The sequence below is a fragment of the Solanum dulcamara genome, chromosome 3 (genome assembly GCF_947179165.1).
Source record: "Solanum dulcamara chromosome 3, daSolDulc1.2, whole genome shotgun sequence".
Classification (NCBI taxonomy): Eukaryota; Viridiplantae; Streptophyta; class Magnoliopsida; order Solanales; family Solanaceae; genus Solanum; species Solanum dulcamara.
Window position 1 is genome coordinate 9,652,233 of NC_077239.1, and position 25,481 is coordinate 9,677,713.

Genomic DNA, 25,481 nt, shown 5'->3' on the forward strand with positions numbered 1-25,481 from the left:
CTCATAACTCTTGTTATAGCATGCCAATGTTCATTACCTGGCTTGCTAGTAAACCTGCTAAGTACTCCTACTGCATATGCAATATCAGGCCTAGTGCAATCAGTCACATATCTCAAACTTCCAATTACGCTAGCATATTCCTTTTGATTTATCACATCAATTTCACTTTGAACAGGAAACAAGTGTACACTTGAATTAAAAGGAGTTAAAACATGCTTGCAATCAAGAAAGTTATATTTTTTTAAAATTTTCTCAACATAATGTGACTGGTCAAGGAAAATTCCATCACATGTTCTAGTAATTTTTATTCCTAGAATAAAATTTGCCTCACCAAGATCTTTCATATCAAAATGGCTTCTAAGAATGTTCTTAGTATCATCAATAACATTCATATTCGAGCCAAAGATCAATAAATCATCAACATATAGGCAAATAATAACATGTGTATTATTCCAAGACTTATGATATATGCACTTATCACACTCATTTGTTTTAAAATCATTTTCAATCATGCAGGAATCAAACTTTTCATGCCATTGCTTTGGTGCCTGTTTCAAGCCATATAGGGATTTAGTAAGTTTACATACTTTGCTTTCTTGGCCTGCTTCAACAAAACCTTCAGGTTGTTCCTTATAAATTTCTTCATTAAGTTCTCCATTTAAAAAAGCAGTTTTTACATCCATTTGATGAATATGCAAATCAAAAATTGCAGCCATAGCAATTAAAAGTCTAATGGATGTAATTCTTGTTACCGGAGAAAAAGTATCAAAAAACTCTAGGCCTTCTAGTTGCTTAAACCCTTTAGCAACTAGTCTAGCCTTATATTTATCGATTGATCCATCTGGTTTTAACTTTTTTCGTAAGACCCATTTGCAACCAATTGTTTTACAACCTGGTGGTAAATCAACTAACTTCCAAGTTTTATTAGAAATTAGTGATTCCATTTCATCATTTACAGCCTCTTTCCAAAAAATAGAATCATACGAAGATAAAGCTTCTTGTAAAGTGAAAGGGTCATCTCCAACATTAAAAACATAAAAATCAGGCCCAAAATCTTTTTCTACTCTAGCTCTTTTACTTCTTCTTACCTCAAAATCATCAATTTCTTTATTTTTTAAAATGGAAGAAGAAGAACTAGGTAGTGATAAAATATTTTGTTCAATTCTTTGACCCCCACTATTTTTAGAATCAAAAGGAAATTTATTTTCATGAAAAATAGCATCACCTGATTCTATTACAATTTTATCTTCAAGATTAAAAAATCTATAGGCTGTACTATTTGAAGCATAACCAAGAAAAGCACAAGTAGTAACTTTCTTACCCAATTTTGTAACTTTGGGATCCATTAGCCTCACAAAGGCTAGACAACCCCAAACTCTTAGATATCCCAAATTTGGCTTATGACCTTTCCACAACTCAAAAGGTGTTAGTTTAGTCTTTTTATGAGGCACTCGATTTAACACATAACACGCAGTCAAAATAGCTTCACCCCAAAAATTCAAAGGTGCATTTGACTCAATAAGCATGGCATTAGTCAATTCAACCAAAGTTCTATTTTTCCTTTCCGCTACACCATTAGATGAAGGTGAATAAGGAGGAGTAGTTTCATGAATTATTCCCAATGATCTAACAAAAGAATTAAACTCATTTGACTCATATTCACGGCCTCTATCACTTCTAATTCTTTTTATTTTCTTCCCAAACTGATTTTCAACCTCATGGAGAAAAAATTTAAAATTTTCAAAAGCATCACTTTTATTTTTCATCAAGTAAACATATGTAAACTTAGAAAAATCATCAATGAAAGTGATAAAATATCTATTTCCTCCACGAGTTAAAATTCCTCCAAGTTCACAAATATCAGTGTGAACTAATTCTAATAAATCAGTTTTTTTTTCAACTTTAAAATGAGGCCTTTTAGTGATTTTTGCTTTACTACAAGCTTCACACTTTTCAAAATTCTTTTTTAATCACTGGGATTAATCCTAAATTACTCATGATTCCAACATAACGATCATTAATATGACACAAACGAGCATGCCAAAAATTAGTAGAAGAAAGCATGTAAACAGAAGTAGAAATTTTATTCATTTCAACATTCAGTTTAAACATCCCATCACAAGCATACCCCTTTCCCACAAAAATACCTTTTTTCACAATTACATATTGATCAGATTCAATAATTTGTTTAAAGCCTGCTTTATTAAGAAGAAAACTAGACATCAAGTTTTTTCTCATGGAAGGAGTATAAAGTACATCTTTCAAAGTTAATATCCTTCCAGAGGTAAAACACAATTCGACATCTCCCGTTCCAAGCACTTGAGTAGTATGAGAATCACCGAGCATGATGGTTTTGGGCTCTCCAAAAGGAGTATATTTTTTAAACCAATCTTTGTCATAACAGACATGACGGTTTGCACCAGAATCAGCCCACCATCCATCAACATTCTCAACCATGTTTATGTCTGTAATCATTGCCACAAAAGGCTCTTCGGTAACGTTTGCCTGAGGTATAGGACCACGTTTCCGGTATCTGCAAAATCGAGCAATATGCCCACTCTTGCCACAGACAAAGCACGGTCCTTTATCATAAACTTGTTGATTTTGTGCTTGGCTATTTTCACCATTATTTTTCTTGGAAAGTCTACCATTATTTTTCTTGAACTTTTTCTTCTTAGGCTTCAAAGAGGTATTTTTGTTAGATTCAGGAGTAATATATTTTGAAGTAACTAAATTTACCTTCGTTGTGATGTTGCTCTCTTCATTTTGTAAAAGTGCATCTTGGCCCCTTGCCTCCTCTTCCATGCGGATTTTCATGATCAAAGTCTCAAGAGAGGTTTCCTTTTGTTTGTGGCGCATAGTTTTTTGAAACTCCTTCCATGAAGGTGGAAGTTTGTCTATTATGCCACAAACAATAAGATTGTCTCCAATTTTGACTTCCTCAGACCTGAGCTCTCCAACGATCATTATAAAATCTTGAGCTTGGTCTATCACTGATTTATCATCCACCATTTGGAAACGAAAAAATCGACTAGCAGCATATTTTTTCGCTCCAGCTTCTTCGGTATCATATTTACTCTGCAATGCTTTCCATATTTTCTTTGCACTAGAGTAAGTTCTATCATAATAATCATAAAAATTATCAGATAGACAATTAAGAATATAATACCGACACTTGTAGGAATCATTATTGTACTTTTCCACTTTCTCTTGATGAGAAATTAGTTCATCGTTATCCATGGAGAGGATGTCAACTTTATTAGGATTTTTTTGAGTCAACACATATGAAACATTGAGAAGACTTAAGTAGAAAAGTACTTTACCCTTCCATCTCTTGAAATGATTACCATTAAACCGAAATGGTTTGTTTAGATCTCCCATCTTGATATCCGCGGATTTTTCAATTGTAGCCATATTGAATCTCCTTAAAATTGTTGGAGAAATTATAAGATTACAAATTACAATTAAAAAATAAAATGAAGAAATTAACTTCACTTCTTGGCTGAGGCGCGGATATCTCGCTCTCTTTAAGGAGATTCAAGCCCACTGCAGTAAATCGTTTCACTGGTCCAGCAGTAGTCCTCTTGACTTGTCCCCTCCAGGATACAACAGCCTTATCACAAAAATGTAACTCAACAAACTCTGGACAAGAGTTGAGTTTAAAGCTCTACACAAAGAACACCTCCCTTCAACTAATAAGAACTCTCTTTTTTATATAAACTTAACTCTCTCAATTTTTCTTCTCTTATTCTCCCTTCAAAACAAAGAAGACCTCTCTATTTATAGGAGAGAAAATCATACAAAGATGAAAAAATAATAGAATGCCATCATTATCATCATTTAGTGTACCATTATGATTTAGTGCACCATTATGATTTAGTGCACCACTTATTAGTGATAATTAAATTAAAAATACATAATAATATGATTTAGTGCACCACTTATTAGTGATAATTAAATTAAAAATACATAATGGAATGATTTAGTCTTGCACTAAATAAAGATGATAATGAAAGACATTTTTATGCACTAAAGAAAGAATAATAAAGATGACATTAAATGTCATCAATGGACAATTACTAAAATTGCAATTTAATAAAATGTTAAAATGTTCACACACTAACAGGAGGTTATTATATAGCACAAATAAAACTTCACACAACCCGATAACGAAAGTTTGGATCCACAACCATAGGATTAGATGCAAAGTTGCCATCAAATAGTGAAAATTAAAGGTTCATACTCAAAATGCTAGGTTAAAAATTTATTATCAATATATGTTTGTGCTTATCTTTTGAAGTGCAATTTCTTTATGATTTGTGATACTTATATCATCAGATGTTTTATCATCTAATTATGCAGGGTACTTTGTCCACATATGGGACAATATTATAACCTTTGAATTAGTGCAATTCAAGCCTGTTATTAAGAGGAACACTGCATCTTAACATTGAAAATAAATACCATTATTAATACCAAAATTTAAGTTTTGAAAAAATAAATAACTTATCCACGTATGGTATAAAGGAGTTAGGATATTTTTTTTTACTTATCAAGATGTTTGATCTTCTCTTTATTTTTTTTCCCTTAATTTTTTGTAAATTTATAATTCCCTCATTTTGAAATTTAGTGTTTATCATTTGATTCTTGTAAGTTTACCTTACTTTCCTCCATCAATCCAAACATCTTGATTCGTGGAAGGAAAAGAAGACTAAAGAAAATTGATGGTATACATATAATTTGTTTAGATTATTAATTTAGGGTAACTTTAATAGTGATTATGATCACATAGATAATTAACAAAATATATGTATCTAATATTTCTTTAATTTTGCCCTTTATGTTATCATTTTTAATTGCAAATTGCAAAATGAAATAGAAATATGGGTTCAAATAGATACTTTTATAATGAAAATCCGATAAAGTATTTATACATTATATTCTACATTCATTCACTTAAAAATAATAATTCATATTTTTGATATATAACTAATATATATGCTAATATTTCAAATATATCATGTACTAATACTATTATGTTTTCAATATTAGTATTAGATCATTTACACGATTTTAGTATATTTATACTAATTAGCCTTGGATACACGTGCGTTGCACGTGTCCAAAAACTAGTAATTTAATAAGAGCAAATCTGTTTTGCCCTTATTACTGATGGGTCCAATTTTGCTTATGGAGTGAAGAACAATTCTTTGGGTTTCTTAGCAATGGATTGAATTTCGAGGAAATTTTTTTGTTTGCTGCCGCTTGGCTTCTAAGTTTTTATTTGTTTTATTTTTAAGTAAAGAAAGAGGTGGGGCCGGGGGAAGATGAGGTGGCAAATTTTAATTTGTTTTTTGTTTGAATAGAAAGTGGTGGGGCGGATAGGTAACAAAATCCGGCTGGCTTTAAAAAGAAACAAAAACCTTACCTTGGCTGGAATTCGAATTCACGGTGTTGACGTGTTGAGTTGCAAAGGCCATAGCTTTGACCAATGCACTCAGATGTAGTTTGGGAATAAGGGTGCATGATTAAATATATGATCATTTTTTAGTCTATCTATACATATATATATATATAAAAAAAATTAAAAAGTTACCGAGTGTACGTGCACTCTTATTGGACCATGTGGGTCTACCTTTACAGGGGTAGATCTACGTGGAGCGTGCAGGTGCTTAAGTATCCATTGATCCCGACAAAATTTTTGTATATTTATACAGAAAATATCCATAATTGATATATAACATAAATAAGCATCCATAGAATAAAAACACTGATGGGTGCTTTGGTTCTTGGCCCAATGTTGAAGGTTTAGTGCGGGAGCCTTAAGCTACTGGAAGAGGATTTGAATCTTGCCAGCTCCTTTTTTTCCTATAAATTACACCCTTTTTTTTATTCCCAATTTTTTGCTGTTGACTTTAGAGATCAATGTTTTCATTCTTTTTTTTGACTTTTCAAATCTCTTTCAGCTTTTTCTAAAACTCATTCCACTTTTAAGAAAAAAAAATTTATCCTCTTTTCTTTTAATCTTGACTTCTCCTACTTCCTTTCTCCTTCAGAAAATCCAAAACCTTCTTCAAATTGCATGTCATAAGCATAATGAGGTTGGCTGAATATTATATGAATGAGTTTGATTGCAATAAGCTTTGAGATCTGAGTAGTCAGCTTGATAGTTTTATAGTTTATACTCGTGGTTTTGACAAGGGGTTCTTCAACTTGAACGGAATTAGTGACCTTGCTAAAATATTGGTGAAGTCAGATCTACATCAAACTTGGCCACTTGTTTATTTGCTTATCAAGTTGACTCTCATTCTTCTTGTTGCTACTGCTTCTATGGAACGAGCTTTCTCATCTATGAATTACATCAAAAATGAACTTCGTAATAGTATCAATGATGAATTTTTGAACGATTGTTTAGTTTGCTATGTAGAGCACAAGATATTCGCAACTATAAGTGATGCTAATTCATCATTTTCAACATATGAAAAGCCGTCGAGCTCAATTATGACTTTAAGCCTAGAAGTTTCTTTTTGTAATGATAATACTAATAGGTCATTGTGACTTGTGATTGTAAGTTATTTTTGGTGATTATAATATTAATCGTTGTTTAATCATTTACTTTTATTTTTACATGTTCGAGTAGCTATATATTTATATTGTGTGATTGCAAGCTATTTTATGTTAAAGAAAATGAGCACCCACATCCTTTAAATCATGGATTCGCCAATATATATATATATATATTATATTAAATATAATATCCATATTTATACATAAATAAACATCTATATACATAATCAAGTTCATACTGAAGTGTACTTAAAATTCTGGATTCGCGTATAAACATTTTTTAAGATATTGGAAATCAACGATTTATTGCGGGTGGTCTTGGTGCTGGACTCTAGTTACTTGAGTTTGGATGTGTGAGAGAAGCCTCAATATCTTTGGCTTTAAAAGAATCTACATACTTAAGGTATTGATCAATATATTTGGTATGTGAGCTACCTAGATACCATTTCCGAGTTGTTTTTGGTCGTTTGCTGATTGCTATCGCGATGTCATTGGGAAATAGGTCTCTCAGAACAAAAGCATGAATGATGGTTGTCACAAGCAATCCTGTTACAGTGAGTGTAGAAAGACCACAGAGTATGATAGCTAGACACTTTGTCACCAGGTTGGTAACTACAAGTGAGTACCTGATGGTTGCAATAGCAGCTCCTGTCATAGGGAATGTGTAAGCCCACCAAGCCAATGAAAACCTGCGCGTTGTTGAGTACAAACTTTAATATTAGTAGGAGGAATAAGTAAGCAGTATAAGAGGCCGGTTGATTTCTCAGATGGTCACTCAATGAATAGTTATTATTTCAGGAAGTTACATTTCTTAGATAATAATTATTAGTTGAGCGACCATACGAGAAATCAACTGCAGTATAAAATAGGCTAATTTACATACTTGAAGCCTCGGAAGAAGTTAATGCGAACAGCCTGAAAAGTAACAAGAATGAAATATATTAATTACTAGTGTACTAATTTGATTCTAGATATATACATTCAAAATGGAAAAGAAATGAGTAGACATACCAGTGAAAAATAGAGGAACAAGGCAATGAAATAAGCAATCCTAGATCCATGATCAAACGACCCTTGGATCGTTGTCCATGCCAACGAAGCAACACTAGGTGCAGCAACAAACAGAAAGAAGACAGGGTGAAGTTCCTTAGGTAGTGTATCATTTGTTGGAAGTCTTTGGTAGAGAGTTACAAACATTACTATGTAATGAGCCAATCCAACAGCAAAGAAGAATATTGGCCCTTCTTTTAGTCCCATAGATGCACCAAGCAATGCACCTACGAAATTCCCAACAATTGAGAGATGATTTGAGGGATTCGCTACCTTTGAGAGTCTTCTTTGTCCTCCAGACATCCATTGTCCATAGAGTTTTAGCTCTAGACAAAAGATAGGGGTCATAAGAATGTACCATAAAGATGTGTGCAAGTTTTGAGTGATCGATGTTGGAACTCCGAGTGCTAAGAACAGAAGTGATATAAAGGGAGCAAAAAAGAAGTTGACACGTATTGGATGGTAGTACTCTCGACGAACAGCTTCAAAGTAGAAAATGAATTTCAGGGCATAGACAAAAGAGATAATGATCATAAGTGCCGTAGATATGCACCACAGGCCAAGATTTGCTTTCAAGCTTACGTGCAAGAATTTTGTCGAGGCAGAAGTGGCTAGGTTCTTCCACATTATAGCTTGACTGCTAACACCTAGACAGATACCGAAGGATGAAATAGGGAAACGAAGAAGAAATGGCCATTTTCTGTCTTCTGGAAGAATGCTTTCCTCACAAGCCTGCAGAAGGGAACAACTTACATGTTAGCATGACACAATAGATATATAAAATACCATGTTAGGCATATTTTCATTGCTTTAAAACTTACATGGTGACCAATATATTAATTGTTGTAAGCATTTCGCTCTTATTCTAGATGAAGAATAGTACTATCCTCCGTTTCAATTTGATTGTCTGATCTTGATTTGATACAAAGTTTAAGAAAGTAAAAGAAGACTTCTGAATCTTGTGGTATTAAACTAAAGATAAGTAGAATGTACCAAAATGTACTTTATTAAACTACAAATACGTAAAATGTACTAAATTTATGAATGAAAAAGCAAGGAGAAAAGCATTATTACCCTTAAGGTGTCCAATTCAGGTCCTTCCAGGGCATCAAAATATCGATCAACAGGAATAGTTTCAATGTGAGGACTTGGTTGAGAAATAGGCTCTTGTTCTTTACCACGCAAAGCTGATAATTGTCTCTCCAGTCTACCAGACCATGTTTTAAAAGAATCAAACCTTGAATCCTTTAGCTTATCAGTATTACTTCTTGGAAGTTTCGGAGACTCTGGAAACACTGTACCTCTAGGCGTTGATGCCTGAGAATAAGACGATATTCTCTTATTCTGTGTGCTGTTAGTACCTCGAGGCGTTGATGTCTGTGAATAAATCTCATTGAAGCCAACTCCTTTCGATGAAGGAGTGGGTGGCATACTAATGGAAATAGTACTAGTGTCACTCTGTTGTTCAGCAACAGTTTTAGTTCCCTGAGAAGAAAAAAGTATTAGGCCAAATTGTGTTACAGAGCAACATCAAAGTTAATCGTCATATATTCCAAAGGTATCCAAGATATATACGAATTAAGAGTTAATTTCTTAGATGGTCGTTCAATTAATAGTTATTATATGAGAAAATAAATAGTTCTTATCAAGAAAAAAGTGACTTTCTGAGATAAGTGACTATCTGAGAAATCAATCCTACAAAGTAATCAAAACCAAATATAAGATGACATAGTTACCAGCAGAAATATTCATCAATTGATAGATGATGACATAGCTTAGAAATTAATAAAACCGTAACTCTCTTTCTATTACTTAAACTGACAAAATAGAACGAAACATTTATGTGAAGTTCAAGTAGTTATCTCGACTTACCGTGGCTAGTGAGTTTAAAGAGCGACATCGGGTTTGATCAAGCTGATAATCAATAAGATCTGCATCCTCTAAAATGCTATCAAAGCGCTTCATCATTTTATTATTATGACTAGTTATAGTTTTTGATATTGATGATGGAATCACTTGCGCAATATCTTCTTTTGTCGAACAAGTTGTTGTTCTGATCATAGCTAAAAACCACAGGATCTCTGCAAGTTAAAAACGGAATGCAAAGTTGAAATGAACTCAAACTAGAGCTAGAAATTAAAGAAAGTGATGCGGAGAGAACACAAGTCTTGCAGTAGTATAAAAAGGATTATTCATGCAAAGTTCTTGGAAACGCACATCAGTCACTATTATCCGTATAATACAAGCTGTCATGTATGAAACGACAAAACAGTCCCAAAAAAATAAAATACTATCCTCCTCCGTGTCAATTTAAGTTTCTTAGTTTGATTAGACATGCGATTTTAAAAAATATATTGACACTTTTAAATTTTATAATATTAAATTAAAGATATATATAATCCTTTAAATTTGTCACTTAAAATAAAAAAAAATAAGAAACTTAAATTGATCGAGAAAATAGTTATTTTCGGGAAATAACATTGGAGGTTCTCGACAGAAATAATATATATTCGTTACTGGACATTTTAGCTAGATATTCGTCAACATGCGTTGGCTATTGGTCAAGAAAGATAAAATTATTGGAGAATAGACAGGCAAGCAAATGGAGAAAATAAATGCATGTGCGCGCAGGTACTTGGGGTCCCAAAATACTGAACAAAATTATTTTGGGGTCAAATATAAGATGTACAATAGTCATATCATAATATAGAGACAAGATTCGATACGCACATGCATCAAGGACCAACTATGACAGCTTAAAATAATACATGTTTATCATTTGTATGTGATATTTAAAGAACGGAAAAGGGTCAAAATTATTTTTGAAATTTGAAAAATAATTTATTTATATTCTTCGTTATATTTTAGGGCCAATTATATCCTGACCGTTATACTTTGGGCCAAATATGTCCTTAAATATAACAGAGTGTCACGTGTCAGTTTCTCAGTGACCAACTTATTTCCCCTTTTAAATATGTTTTTTTAATTTTTTTAAATCTGTTTTTAAAATCTATTTTTTATCTTTTTTTTAAATTTATTTTTTTATCTGTTTTTAAATCTGTTTTTTTTAAAAATCTGTTCCGTTTTTTTATCTGTTTTTAAATGTTTTTTTTAAAATAACCTGTTTTTTTATCTATTTTTTTAAATCTGTTTTTTTAAAAAAAAAAATCTGTTTTTAAAATCTATTTTTTATCTGTTTTTTAAATCTATTTTTTTTTATCTATTTTTAAATCTGTTCCGTTTTTTATCTGTTTTTAAATCTTTTTTTAAAATATATTTTTTTAAATCTGTTTTTTTATCTGTTGTTTTAAAATCTCTTTTTTTAAATGTTTTTTAAATCTATTTTTTTATCTGTTTTTATATAAAAAAAAGAGATTTTAAAAAACAGATTTAAAAAAACAGATTTAAAAAATATATATATTTTAAAAAAAGATTTAAAAACAGATAAAAAATGGAACAGATTTAAAAAAACAGATAAAAAATAGATTTAAAAAAAATTAAAAAAACAGATTTTAAAAAATAGATAAAAAAACAGATTATTTTAATAAAACATTTAAAAACAGATAAAAAAAAAGGGAACAGATTTAAAAAGAAGATTTAAAAACAGATAAAAAAATAAATTTAAAAAAATAGATTTTAAAAACAGATTTAAAAAAAATAAAAAAAAACATATTTAAAAGGGGAAATAAGTTGGCCACTGAGAAACTGACACGGGAACTCTGTTATACTCAAGGACATATTTGGCCCAGAGTATAACGGTAAGGGTATAATTGGCCCTAAAGTATAACGAAGAGTATAAATAAACTATTTTTCAAAGTTCAGGGATAATTTTGGCTCTTTTCCGTTTAAAGAATATATGGATTGGATCAATCGAATTGTAAAATAAGCAAGTTTTAAGTAGAGTTGTAAGTTGAGACAAATTGATGGAATGTAATAAGATTAAGTATAATTAGGGTGTGTATCGGTCGTTTCGATTTGATTTTATGTATTATCGATTCGATTTATCAGTTTTTGATTTTTAAATAGGCTAAACCAATAACAAACCAATAAGATATTTTTTTATCGATTTTTGGTCGTTAACGGTTTAATTTTTGATTTACCAATAAGAAAATGCTCATAAAATAAATATATGACTTCTCACTTCAATAATTTGGCGCGATGTGAAACAAGCAAATCAGTTGTAAGTATGTAAATGTTTTGATGTACTGAAACAAGAAAGATAATGAGAAATTGCATCAATAAGAATAGATGTAGTACGAAAGCTATAATTACATGTTACAACCAAAATATACTGACGTTTACGAACTTCTAAAAGTTACAATTACAAAGTAAAACTAAAATTAAAACCAAGCAGTATAACAAGACAATCTTGAACAATTTTTAGTTCTTACTTTAATCTTTAGGTTTTGAGTAAAGACTAAAGTGGCCTAGTGTGAAGTAGAAGTACTATGAAAACTGTAGCGTACTGATATAATGTCTAGTTATGTTAAATTATTACTAATATATAATATTTATGAAGGGTAAAGTAGTACATTACTATCGTCTTAATGGGTTATCGGTTTACCCAATAACCCAATACTAAAAATCGATACTAACCGATAACCCGATAATTTTTTTTATAAAATCATTAAAAATCCGTTAACCCAATAACATTTTTGTCGATTCGATTTATTGGTCGATTCGATTTTTGCACACCTCTAAGTATAACATGTGTTAGCCTAATTCCAACGATATCTTTGGTGGAGATATCCCTAGACAAACTTAACGAATGCTCAAAGTTGATGAAAAAGTAATGATATTGTTAGAGAGAAATTCAAGTATCCAATGAAAGAATTTGATGATGTATAATGTGATAATTCTATTGATCTTTTTATAGGAATGAATTCTTAGGAGCTGATAGTTAAGAACTATTCCCTCTTAACTCATGTTAAATGACTGGTTAAATGACATTTATGAGTAAAAAAGAATAACGCCCGACATTATCTCTAGGTCGGTTACATAACGACCAGTGATGTATGGTGACTCTCTCTTCGTGTGTTTGAGCGTTGATCCAGTGTTGAGCTTATGTCTGATTGTCACTTCCTTAAGACATATTAGCTCCAATGTTGATTTACTGATCTTCTTTCTTTCTGCATCATCATCTAAATTGTCCCCATGTCACGTTTATTTTTACCCTAAACAGTTAGTGCCCACACTCTGTATTAGGCTCTTCTTTTGTCCGGTGAACACTAATATTGATTTTCTTTCCTTACCACAAATAATAACAAAAACTCCAAATAATTCAATAATGAGAGTAAGAAAATAAAAGAATGTTCAAGTAAGCATTTCATATGCGAACCTTTAGCTAAATTTTTTTATCAATATCAAGTGAGCAACATATGTGGGATAGGACGACTAATTGTATGAGGGTTGTAGCAAGGAAAGTGTTGGGAGTCTCGATAAGTAGTCGTAGCCGGCATCGAGGAGACTAGTGGTGGAATGGAGAAGTACAAGGGAAGGTGGAAGCAAAGAAGATGGCGTATGCGAAGTTGATGGAAAGAAAGGATGAGGTGGAGAAGTGGACGAATGGGGAACTTTATAAGATAGCGAAGAAGGAGGCAAAGTCGGCCGTTTCAACAGCAAAAACGACAGCTTTTGAACGCCTTTATGCTGAACTAGAAGAGAAAGGCGGGGATAGGAAATTGTTCAGGCTAGATAGGGCGCGAGAGAGAAGGGCACGCGATGTGGATCAAGTGAAGTGTATTAAGGACGAGCATGGAAAAATATTGGTAGATGAGACCCTCATTAAACAGAGATGTCAGTCCTACTTCCATAAACTCTTAAAATGAGGAAGGGGACAGAGAGATTGTGTTGGAAGATCTGGAACATACAGGGTGGTCTCACGATTTTAGGTGTTGTATGAGTATTACAGTCGAGGAGGTTAAGGGAGTTGTTCGTAGGATGCGCTGGGGAAGAGAGACCGGACCTGACGAGGTTCCTGTTGAATTTTGGAAGAGCGTGAGCTCGGCAGGTTTAGAGTGGCTGACTAGGTTATTTAATGTCATCTTAAAGACGACAGCGATGCCCGAAGAATGGAGGTCGAGCATAATGATCCCTCTATACAAAAATAAGAGGGATATCCAGAGTTGCAATAACTATAGAGGTATCAAGCTTCTAAGTCATACTATGAAAGTGTGGAAAAGAGTGGTGGAGATGAGGGTAAGGAGAGGCGTGTCTATTTCAGAGAACCAGTTTGGATTTATGCCTGGATGCTCAACTACAGAAGCCATCCATATTATGAGAAGACTGGTGGAGTAGTATAGGGAGAGGAAGAGAGACTTTCATATGGTATTCATCGACCTAGAAAAGGCCTACGATAAAGTGCCACGAGAGATACTATAGAGATGTTTGGAGGCTAAAGGCGTACCTACGGCATACATTAGGGTGATCAAGGACATGTATGAGGGTGCCAAAACTAGGGTAAGGACAGTCGGAGGCGACTCAGAGCACTTTCCAGTTGTGATGGGGTTGCATCAGGGATCAGCTCTTAGTCCATTTTTATTTGCCTTGGTGATGGATGGATTGACTCGACAAATTCAAGGTGAGGTACCATGGTGTATGCTTTTTGCGGATGACATAGTCTTGATCGATGAGACTCGTAGCAGAGTTAACGCTAAGCTGGAGGATTGGAGACAGACCTTGGAGTCTAAAGGGTTTAAGATGAGTAGGACCAAGACAGAGTACTTAGAGTGCAAGTTTAGTGAGACACCTCAGGAGGTTGGCACGGAAGTTAGGCTTGCTGACCAGGCCATCCAAAAGAAAAGTAGTTTCAAGTACCTTGGGTCTATTATGCAAGGCAGCGGGGAAATTGACGATGATGTCACACATCGTATTGGGGCAGGGTGGATGAAATGAAGGCTCGCTTCCGGTGTGCTATGTGACAAGAAGGTGCCACCACAACTTAAGGGTAAGTTCTATAAAGTGGTGGTTAGACCGGCTATGCTATATGGTGCGGAGTGTTGGCCAATTAAGGTATCTCACGTTCAAAAGATGAAAGTTGCTGAAATGAGAATGTTGAGATGGATGAGTGGGCATACCAGAAGTGACAAGATTAGAAATGAGGCTATTCGGGACAAGGTAGGAGTGGCCTCGGTGGAAGACAAGATGCGGAAAATGCGATTGAGATGGTTTGGGCATGTGAAGAGGAGAGACATAGATGCCCCAGTGCGGAAGTGTGAGAGGTTAGCCATGGATGGTTTCAGAAGAGGCAGGGGTAGGCCGAAGAAATATTGGGGAGAGGTCATTAGACAGGACATGACACAGTTACAACTTACCGAGGACATGACCTTAGATAGGAGAGTATGGAGGAACCACATTAGGGTAGAAGACTAGTTCATATTATCGCTATTCTTCCTTATTAGTAGGCGTGCTAGCGCACTATAATTTCCTGTTGTCTGATGCCTGGTATTATTTATTATTTTCATTACTTTCTGTACTTTCTGTATTTTGATTGCTCTATCTTATCTGGACTGCTTTCGTTACTTGCTTTTTTATATTGCTTTGAACTTTTTATTCGTATATGACTTCCTTTTTTGATTTTACTGAGCCGGGGGTCTTTCGGAAATAGCCGTCCTACCTTGGTAGGAGTCAGGTCTGCGTACACTTTACCTTCTCCAGACCCCACGTTGTGGGATTTCACTGGATTTTTGTTGTTGTTGAAGTGAGCAAGATAAGCATTTAGCCAAGTCAATATGCTAAAAACCAAGCCCACATAGTCACAAAATTCATCAAATCAAGAAGAAAATCATCGATTACCCAAATCATAACATTGGTATCACATAAATACTCGTCATCTCAATTGTACGGACTCTAATTTCCATTATGTCTTTATTCATTCAATCAATACACTAATACTTCATAAAAAGTTAGATAAAGTCTCAACATGCCTTAATCGGAGTCTAAAAAGTCAAATTATGAATTTTCCTCCTACAACATCTTTGAACAGTCCCAATTTAATCAAATATGTAATCTAGATGAATATACGAGTTCGTAAATACTCATGTTTCCGTATAAAAGTTTGTCTCAAAAATTGAGTTCAAAAAGTGAATCCCTTATTTCGATGTCGAATTTAGAATTTTTTTTCAAAATTAATTATCCATGAGTTGAAAACTCACACATCGAAAAGAATTTAAAATGGATCACTTATTGACCCCCAAATCGTAGGACTACATAAAATCACTTTGAGACGAAACCCCTAAATTCCCAATCTCAAACACCAATTTGCGCCACTAACTAGACAATAAATTAATAGGGAAAACCTAAATAGAGCGTTAGAATCATACGTCACGAAGAAATCCAACAAAATTTTGTTGAAATCGCCCCCAATCAAGTTCTAAATCTTCAAAATCTAGTTATGTCTATGTTTCGAAAATAGAATTTAAAAGTGCATATGTTCGTCAAGAAAGCGCATCTATAGCAAACGAGATAAACCAACTCAGACCTCACCCTTCACGAACGCATAGCCTTACCCGCGATCATGAAGCACGAACTTGACTTGACCCCTGAACCTGGTTGACCCCTTCTACGCAATCGGAGCTGAACCAATACGATTAGGACGCCCTACTTTGGTGCCCTTTGAAAATGCAACAAGGGTCTTGTGAATGCTAAGAAGGCACTAGATGAACCAGAAGACACCACTTCATGTCCTACAATCAAAAATTTTGGAATGAACCCTTGAGATTTGTTTGGAATTCCAAAAAAAATAATTAAATATGCAAATTGACTAAAAATCATATTTCAAATTTGTTGTAATCATGCATTAAATCACCGATCTGTGGTTGTCTTGATAAAAAATTAATCGTAATCAAACTTAATTATTTTAAAACTCAAAAATTCAATTAAAGGCTCAAATCACTCTCGAATACCTTGAATTCGTACCCCCCATCCAAACAAGTAAAACATTACCTTTCGAACCTAACAAAATTGTCAGAATTCGAAGTCGAACTCACTAACCTAGAATATTGACTGTGGTCAAACTTCTCAACTTTCAAATCTTTAAAAATGAAAAAAAAAACTCATTCATTATCCATCCGATCATATCTCAAGAGTCACCCATCCCCGTAGGTCACAAATGCTATACAAAAGCAATGAAAAGGATAAAAAAAATAGACAAAATACGCTCAAAACTCAAAATGACTATGAAGATTATTACATCAAAGCTAATACCTTTACGTTTATTAAAAACGAAATTACGAATTTCACACACAAATACAAAGATCTAAAAGAAGTGAACCTAATATGCACAATCGCCTTTTAAACCATAATTTTACTTTTTGACTGCAACTAGTGACACCCTTTAATGAAAATTCTGATTCCACCACTGAAAATATTATATTAATAATTGTCTCCTACAAAGTTTTTTTTCCTTTTTTGTAAATTTCATACAGCATCTTCAGGAAGTTTCGATGAAATTGACAATGATTGCTATTGTTTCATGAGGCCCATGTCGTCATCACTACAGTGCAAAGTATTTCATTGTATTCTTATTCTTCTTGAGTGGTTAGTTTTGGTTGACCATTTTACCTTGACGAACGTTGCTAGTATTGGTACATCCGCAAAAGCTTGTTATTGACAGCAATGCAGAGATCCTAAAAGCTTCTCTAAAGGTTCGCAAATGCGCTATGAAAAAACAACAACAACATAACTAATGAAATTCCACAAGTAAAATCTGATAGGATAAGATGTACGCAGATTTTATCACTATCTTATGGAAATAGAAAAATTATTTTCGAAAGACACTCGACTCCGCAAATGTGCGATAATGGATATTAAAATATCTGACTTCGCTTCGTTCATTCGAAGGATTAATGTTTGCTTCAGATTGTAAGTTAAAAGTTTCTACACTCCAATTATAGGATGTTTTCATAAGTAACGATACTGTATAGATGATGTGATAAGCACCAAAAACGTGAAGATCTTTAAAAATATTAATTGAATTTTTTATTTTTTATTTAAAAAATTTATAATAGATAAAATTGTCATTTATTATTTTTTAAAAATTATTATTTAATTATTTGTATAATATTTAAAATTAAAAACTCCTAAAATATATGATAAGAGAAAAATATCTTTTAAAAATTAAGGAGAACTAAAATTTATGATAAGAGAAAAATATATTTTAAAAATTAAGGAATACTAAAATTTATGGTAAGAAAATATATAGAGTAAGAGATATTTAAAAAAATAATAATTAAGGAATTCTAACGATACAACTTTATATCTCAAAATAATCTTTTAAAAATATATTAGTAATTTTGTATCTTAAAAAATTAAGAAAATATAGTTTAAATAAAAATATATTATTAATTATTATTCAAAAATTCAAGAACTCCAATTTATTTTTAATTTTGGCCAAATCTATCGATAGTCCTTTAAAGTTGGCACCAAGTTTCACTTAGACACCGCAAATAGACGATGTTCACTTTAGACACTTCATGTAGAATTCTGCTGTGTCATTTTGACACTTTTTGCTGACATGGCAAAGTGAGTGTGATACACTCAACAATAGCGCGTGAAGGACTTTATTTAGTCATTTTTTATTTTATTTTCTCTTCTTCTTCTCCATTTCTCAAGCCACAATCTCCCACCATTTTTTCAAGCTTAAACTCCTTCAATGGAGGTTGAATTTTTTATTCAAATCCGTTTTTAAGCTATTATTTTCTTCTTCATTGTATTGCTTTTCTAAATCTACCATCACCTCCCTTCACTTTTTTCGCCGGAAAAATGGATACCAACACCCTTATTTTATATTTCTTCTCTCTTTATTTCTTGTTCTCACCATCGCCATTAATTTTATCACTATCGTAAGAAATTTTTTAATTTTAATTTTTTTCCAAATTTGAAAATCGCACCCATTATTATCTTCTTCTCTTTTCTTTTCTTTAGATCCAACAATTATAATTATGAAAAAAAAATAATCTAAATTTAATGAAAATCCTAAAAAGAAAAAAAGAGAGCAAAGAATAAAGGGTTTGGAAGGAGTTGGAAAAGTTTGGGAAGAAAGGAGGAAGGAGGTAGTTGTGGTGAAGTTTAGAAATAGGTATTTTTTAAAATTATTTGTGGTTGAAATTTAGTTTTTTTCCTATAATATATTTTTAAAACATTATTTTGTACTCAAATGCCACGTGTTTTTTTTATTTAGTCATAGTGACATATCATTCGCGAGTGTGTTACATGCGTAATTTTATCTAATTATTAAAAAAATATCAAAATGACACAATAAAATCTTACATAAGATATCTAAAATAAACATCGTTCAATTAAAATATCTAAATGAAATTTGATGCCAACTTTAAGACCACTCATAAATTTGACCTTTAATTTTTGGTTATCAAAATGCTGAACATGCATAGCTATTAAATGAAAATGGAAAGGTGGAGTTCTAGAAGAACATGAAGAAATAAAGAGACAAAAACATTTTAAAAAAATATATTAGTAAAAAGTAGAAGATGTAAAGTTTAGAAATTCGATCTGAGAGCATCTGATCCAGGTGTGTACCTTCAAAACATGCCACAAAATATTTGTCTTTGTCCTTGCTTGCATGCACCGATCCCCTCTCCAATTCACCTTTCCTTTTTTTTTTTCTCATCTGTTATCCGAAGTTTGTAGAGTTCCAATTAAATTTAGATTGTGTATTATAGGATCTATTTGGAAGTGGTGTTTCCAACATAATTTTTTCTATATATATTCAGGACTCGAATTCAAAACTTCTGATTAAGATTAAACCAGTTTCATCACTATACCACAATCAATATTGATCCAATTCACCTTTCAATATATATATATATATATATATATATTCCCTTTATTTTAAAAATAATTAATTGTTAGAGTAATTTTTAGTATTCAAAATAATTGAATTGTCCCTATTCAAAATAGATGTTGGATTTTTTTTTTCAATTTTACCTTTTATTTATTAAATTTCCAATGTTGAGTTTCCATGACTTGATTTTATTGGAAATTTTTTAGTACATTAATGTGATTCCTATCAAAATTTTTAAAAAAATTTGAAAGAGAGTTAAAGAGATTTTAGAGTATGAATTTTGATGTTGAAGGTTTTGAAATAGTTCACAATACTATCATGAATGAAGATTCGGTTGAAATAGTTCACGATACTATCATGAATAAAGATTCAGTTGAAATAATTCAAGATACGATTATGAAAGACTCAATTGAAAAATTGGCTCTATCTAAATTTTTAAGTTTTTTTACCTTCAAAAAAATGTCGCCAATTTTAAGATTTTTAAGATTGTTACGACCAAATTTTACCTCCAAAAATGCTAAACATATCTAGAGGGAGTAATATGGTTAGTAATTCTAAGGTTTTTTTTTGTGTGGATTTTAATCATCTTTCTATCAAGGTTAAGGAGTCAATTGAGCATTTCAATGGCGGAATTGAATACCCGGATAATAGAAATAAATGAATGAAAGTATTGAAAGTTAGCATGCTCATTACTAATGTTTTAAAGTTTAAAAAAGCAAAAATAAAAAAATATAACTAATTTATATCTTTATTTTTTTCTTAAAATGTGTGTCATATTCTAACAATTCAATTACTTTTTGAAATAGAGGGAGTATATATTTTGTTTTCACTTGTAAATTTTGCATTATTATTCAAAGGATTAGGAAAGGCAAACCCATTGGAATACGTATAAAGTTTGCATAAATATAAACATATATAGTATTTGCTTGGAGAGATTAAAAAAAAAGTAATTTCTAGAAATTGATTGGTTGTAAAAGAAAAAAAACTAATTTATATTATTAGGGGAATTTGACAACTTTCATAGACATTTTCAATTTACAATAGACAACATTTCCTACTATTTATCACCTTGATATATTATTATATAATATCTATTACTCTCCGCGTTTTAAAAAAATGATGTTTCAACCAAAAGAATGACATTTTTTAGTAATACTTTAATTTCATTTTTTCACGTAATATATGTAAGATAAAATTAAAAGATATTTTAATATATTTAATATAACTTTAATTAATTTATAACCACAAAATTCAAAATTCCAAATTCCAAATTCAAACCAATATTTTCAAACTTGTTCAATAATATTGAATTACTTTTCTAATATGAATTCACCACCTAAATCTTATAAAATCGATACTTTAACTACGATTATGTGCTCAATATAAGAAAGTGATCTAAGAGTGTTTGGATTGTCTTTTCGCGTATAATTTATAGTTGAAAGTCATAAGTTAAAATATAATTCTAATTTATGTCTTTTGTTTTATTTTTATTATTTTTATTTTAAAATAAAATACTTATAATTATTTTTTGTTTTACTCAAATACTATAAAACTATTTAAAAATTATTTTAATTTAAAAATATCTAAAATAAATCAATCTAAATATACTCTAATTTTTAAATTCTTTCTTTGTATAAAATAAATATCAATCCGGATAAGTGCGGGAAAAAACTATTTTAATAATAAATTTGGATTGAGTGATTGAGAGGATAAAAATCTCCACTAACTATTACTTGCATCAACATATGTGCATTATTTATCCTGGGATAGAATGTAGAATGAAAGTGTATATTAACCTACAATTAACAAAAAAAATAGAACAAAAATGTTATTTAGAAAAATATCGATAATTTCATACATCTGTGTTTACTCAGATATTTAAATTATAACTATTTTGATTGACTATATGAAGATAAAATAGTTTTATTAAATAATTTTGATTAAATTTGATTTTTACGTATACTTTTTAAAATATAAATAAATTAAAATATATTGTGAATTTATTTCATGTTTAGAATTTATTTGTGAATTTATTTCATGTTTGAGTAAGATAAAATTATAAGATAATTTATTTTAAAAGATAATTATTTCAAAATCATATTATTATTTTATTTCACATTAAAATAGAATAATATTTTTTTAAAAAACACAATTAATTTCCAGATAGTTAATATCCAGATAATTTATTCCCCAGTCAAAGGAGTCCTTTAACTAACATTTACCGTATCCAAGATGGAAAAAGAATCTGAAGGTCAGGTCCGATCCGGTGATTCTAGTTTATTATTTTCCTTTGTCATGTTTGATATTTAAATTTACGTTCGATTAAATTTAAATTTATATTATTAAAATATTTTATATTAAAAATAAAATACTACCTAATAAAATAATTTAAATTAAAATTTATAATAAAAAATAAAAAAATACTTATCGCTCCAATATGTTGATGCTATTTGGTCGTAGTAAAGTCGCTTGATTCTTCTTTTCTACCCTTTTTGGCTTAGCTTTGTTTTCTTCACTTTTGCTTCTGCCCACAGCTTCTTATCTTCCTCTTCCTGGTAATCCATTTTCTCTATTCACTTTTCTCTTCATATTAACAATTAATTCTTGTCGCTGTAGATTTTTCACATTTTTTTTAGTAATTTTGTTTGATTCAATTTTGTAATTGAAAAAAATTGTAAAATCAGTACTTTTTGTTCAATTACCTACAAGTTTTTTTTTAAAAAAATATTTGATGTTCTTTTTGTTTCTGTTTTACTGCTGTGGAAATGAAATGAAAGGAATCTACTGATTTGGTCTTTCATAGGAAGGTTTATTTGTTCTACAAATACAAATAGGGTATTTTCTTCTCCTAATTAGAATTGGGTATATAAAAAATCACGCTGATAGATCTTTTACTTTTTTTTTTAATCCATTGAATTTCTTTTTGAGTCTTTTATTCCTATTTATTGAAGTAGTTGTGGTTTTACTTAGAATTGGTATTGTGAGATCATGTAGAGAGATGTAACATAGAGACTCAAGTTATTTCATTGTAATTGAATATTTTGATAAGGATTATTGGTTCAAAATTTAATATTTGTTAAATTTTTAGTAGTTTTTCGCTTATATATAGTACTGATTCTGGTATATTGGAAATGAATTGTAACTTACTAATTTTTATTCACATTGTTCAAAGATAAAATGCACATTGATGGTGTTTTAACTTGGGCTTATTTTTTGTATTAGGTAGTTTTAAGTTAACAATGAAAGGTGGAAAAGGAAAAGGGGCATTGAGAAAAGAAACAAGGTCAGCGTTGAAGCCTGTTGAGGACCGGTGAGTACCGTTTTAAAGTTTGTTTGTTATTCTGGCTTTATATGTGAGTACGCTACTAGAAACAAATGTTTTTACCACGAATCAATGGGAAATTTACGCTATGGAGCATGATTTTTTCACTCATTTTCCATCGAATCAGCTCACCGGAAAAATGCATGTTGGGAAATAGATTCTCACTAAAATAGTAGGAAGCTTCCTGATTTATCCATATAAAACAATTGCTGTTTTTTCTTTCACATCGATTTAATCAAAATATATGTGAAAATAGCTATGAGACATTTTTCAGTGGAAAAATAGTGATTTTTTAGTAGTGGTTGTTTCGGTACTGCATAGACATTATTGAAATTTCAGCTGATGCTACTTTTTGGGATATGGAAATGAAGTTTCTCGGATTATAGTTTTGACGGTATGTTGTGGCATAGTGATAAAAGGAGTATTATGGTGACAGATCATGTTTGTCTCTTATTTTCAGAAAGATGGGGAAGAGAAAAGCCACGTTGAAGGACGATAAAAGGAAGGTCACGAAGGACAAAAAGGCCAAGAAAGATCCTAATAAGCCTAAGAGGCCTCCCAGTGCCTTCTTCGTATTCCTGTAGGGGCTTTGTCTTTTTTATAACTAAATTCTAGATTCAGTAGCATATCTATAGTTTTGTGCTGTAACCGACAAATGATCATTCATGCTATTGCAGTGAGGAATTCAGGAAGACATTTAAAAAGGAGAATCCTAATGTGAAGGCTGTTTCCGCTGTAAGCTTTTGATGATTATTACATTAGCATTGCTTCATGATTTAATAGTTGTTCTGAGAAATTGATCTCTTCCTGGCTTATTGTTATAAATAAAGGTCGGGAAAGCTGGAGGAGAAAAGTGGAAATCTTTGAGTGCAGCTGTAAGTAATTCTTCATCATTAGTGATCCAAGTAGTCAACTTGGCGCAATGGCCATTTTATACATGCTACACTGTTATATTGTTATACAAGCTAAAGAGTCTGAATACCATTGGTGAATTGATTTACTTTGCAGAAGAAGGATGGATTCGTTACTTTCGTTTTTTTTTGTACAAAATCTACATATTTAATGTAATGAGGTCACTTATAAGGTTGGTTCTACCTGTTGAAAGGAAAAAGCACCGTATGAAGCCAAAGCTGCAAAAAGAAAGGCCGAATATGGAAAGCTCTTGAATGCTTACAACAAGAAGCAGGTAAGCTTCGTATAATCTGTTTTCTTTTCAAGTTTCGTATATCTTTGAGCTAGAAAGGGAGGCTTCCTTGTTTTACTTCATCAATGGAATTAGGCGGAAAGCTCAGACGAGGAGGGCGAAGAAGAAGAAGAAAAAGAAGAAAGGTCAAAGCCTGAGGTACATGATGACGATGAGGACAGTGGGCAGGTATTAATAGCTTATGTAATAGTGTGTTTTATTGACTCGATGCTTGTGTAAGTGCCTAATAGATTTATGTTTATGTTGACAAGACTGTTGTTGCTCACAGTTGCCCCTCTTTTGGGCTCACAGTTCTCCCATCCTTAAGGGTGTTAGAGAATAGGTTCACTGATCATTCTAGTTATTTCTTTAGGCCCTTTTCTTGGGGATGGGGAGGGGGGTGATGCATGAAGCGGGCACTTTTGGATTAAAAGAAGGCCGAGGAAGCCGATATTAAATGTTAAACTATGGATGTTAATGCTTGATCCAAAATGAATCTCGTGTACTCCGAGGGACATTGAAAACTAGAACTTGTGCCTGAAAAGGCAAGTTGGGATAATTTTATTATAGATGCTGGTGGTTTTCGACAAAATTATTGCTAAATTCGTAATAGAGTTGATTTGAGTTCTATGATTTGGTCATCTGCTCAATGAACTTTGAGAAGGCAAGCAATATAGTGCCTTACCTATTATGAAGCTAGTTAATTAATGTGTAAACATTAATACATTGTCCTCATATGGGACTTAGATCCATTACCGGAAGTGCTATGCTACTTTAATTGGGGAAAAGAATTCTGTATTTCAACTAGACTCATTTTTCAGAGTGTCTGCATTGTTTTTCTATCGGACTTACTAGTGCTTGATACTCCGTAGGACGAAGAAGAGGAGGAGGACGACGAAGAAGAGGATGAAGATGATTGAAGCTATGTGATTCCTCACTTGCACCGTTTCCTTGGTCCATGACATGCATGCTTCAAACATACTAGTTTTTGTACTACTGCCACCTAATATGGATCGGGTAAACATATTACGCAGTTTGCTGAATCTCAACCCTATGAACTTGTATATATGTATATGACGATATGTGATGTGGTATCTAATGCCATCATGTTGGCTCTGAAGCAACTGCATGATACCAGCATTTTGTAGATGCGGTTTGGTTATTACTCTGTCTTTATCCATTAACCAAAGAATTACTGCAATTTCCCTGTTTTTTTTTGTGTTTATCATAAATTAAAACCATATTGATAATTGGTGTCTGGCGCTTTACGCTGTTAATTTACTCTGGAGTTCGACTTAGAACGCGTGCTTTAAATATAATATGAATCATGCTATTTGCTTCGATTATTGTACTATTTGTCATTGTTATTGTTTTTTTTTCTATTATCATTTATATACTTTATTTGAGAGGGTCTATCAAAAACAACTTTTCTAAGATAATGCTATAAATTATATCAATTTATATAGATAATCATAACAAGAAGAGAACCATCTCTTCCTTTATTGTTGTTAAGAATCCCAATCTCCCAGTATCAATATTTCGGCTGCTCAAGCCGGTAC

General features: G+C 31.8%; 2 protein-coding genes across 2 annotated transcripts; one reads left to right on the forward strand and one right to left on the reverse strand.

The window, feature by feature from the left end:
* Positions 1 to 6,782: 6,782 nt before the first annotated feature.
* LOC129881535 (S-type anion channel SLAH3-like) lies at positions 6,783 to 9,701 on the reverse strand. Its single transcript, XM_055955718.1, has 5 exons — positions 9,490 to 9,701; positions 8,692 to 9,102; positions 7,579 to 8,349; positions 7,451 to 7,482; positions 6,783 to 7,256 (listed from the first exon to the last, which is right to left on the reverse strand). Exons 1-5 carry the CDS (start codon positions 9,676 to 9,678, stop codon positions 6,899 to 6,901), a joined length of 1,761 nt encoding a protein of 586 aa, XP_055811693.1. The 5' UTR covers positions 9,679 to 9,701; the 3' UTR covers positions 6,783 to 6,898.
* A 12,161-nt stretch (positions 9,702 to 21,862) lies between these two features.
* On the forward strand, positions 21,863 to 25,223 carry LOC129882384 (high mobility group B protein 1). Its single transcript, XM_055956650.1, has 8 exons — positions 21,863 to 21,972; positions 22,640 to 22,727; positions 23,200 to 23,319; positions 23,417 to 23,474; positions 23,570 to 23,614; positions 23,845 to 23,925; positions 24,019 to 24,111; positions 24,795 to 25,223. Exons 2-8 carry the CDS (start codon positions 22,657 to 22,659, stop codon positions 24,840 to 24,842), a joined length of 516 nt encoding a protein of 171 aa, XP_055812625.1. The 5' UTR covers positions 21,863 to 21,972; positions 22,640 to 22,656; the 3' UTR covers positions 24,843 to 25,223.
* The last annotated feature ends 258 nt before the right edge of the window (positions 25,224 to 25,481 follow it).

What these genes read in the sequence shown, in the direction of transcription:
- LOC129881535 (XM_055955718.1), bottom strand. Translation starts at nt 9,678, where the DNA reads ATGATCAGAACAACAACTTGTTCGACAAAAGAAGATATTGCGCAAGTG. An exon ending in CTTTAAACTCACTAGCCACG is followed by an intron (nt 9,103 to 9,489) that starts GTAAGTCGAGAT and finishes TTTTCTTCTCAG; the next exon opens with GGAACTAAAACTGTTGCTGA. An exon ending in TGTTCCTCTATTTTTCACTG is followed by an intron (nt 7,483 to 7,578) that starts GTATGTCTACTC and finishes GTTACTTTTCAG; the next exon opens with GCTGTTCGCATTAACTTCTT.
- LOC129882384 (XM_055956650.1), top strand. Translation starts at nt 22,657, where the DNA reads ATGAAAGGTGGAAAAGGAAAAGGGGCATTGAGAAAAGAAACAAGGTCA. An exon ending in TTGAAGCCTGTTGAGGACCG is followed by an intron (nt 22,728 to 23,199) that starts GTGAGTACCGTT and finishes TCTTATTTTCAG; the next exon opens with AAAGATGGGGAAGAGAAAAG. An exon ending in AGTGCCTTCTTCGTATTCCT is followed by an intron (nt 23,320 to 23,416) that starts GTAGGGGCTTTG and finishes ATGCTATTGCAG; the next exon opens with TGAGGAATTCAGGAAGACAT.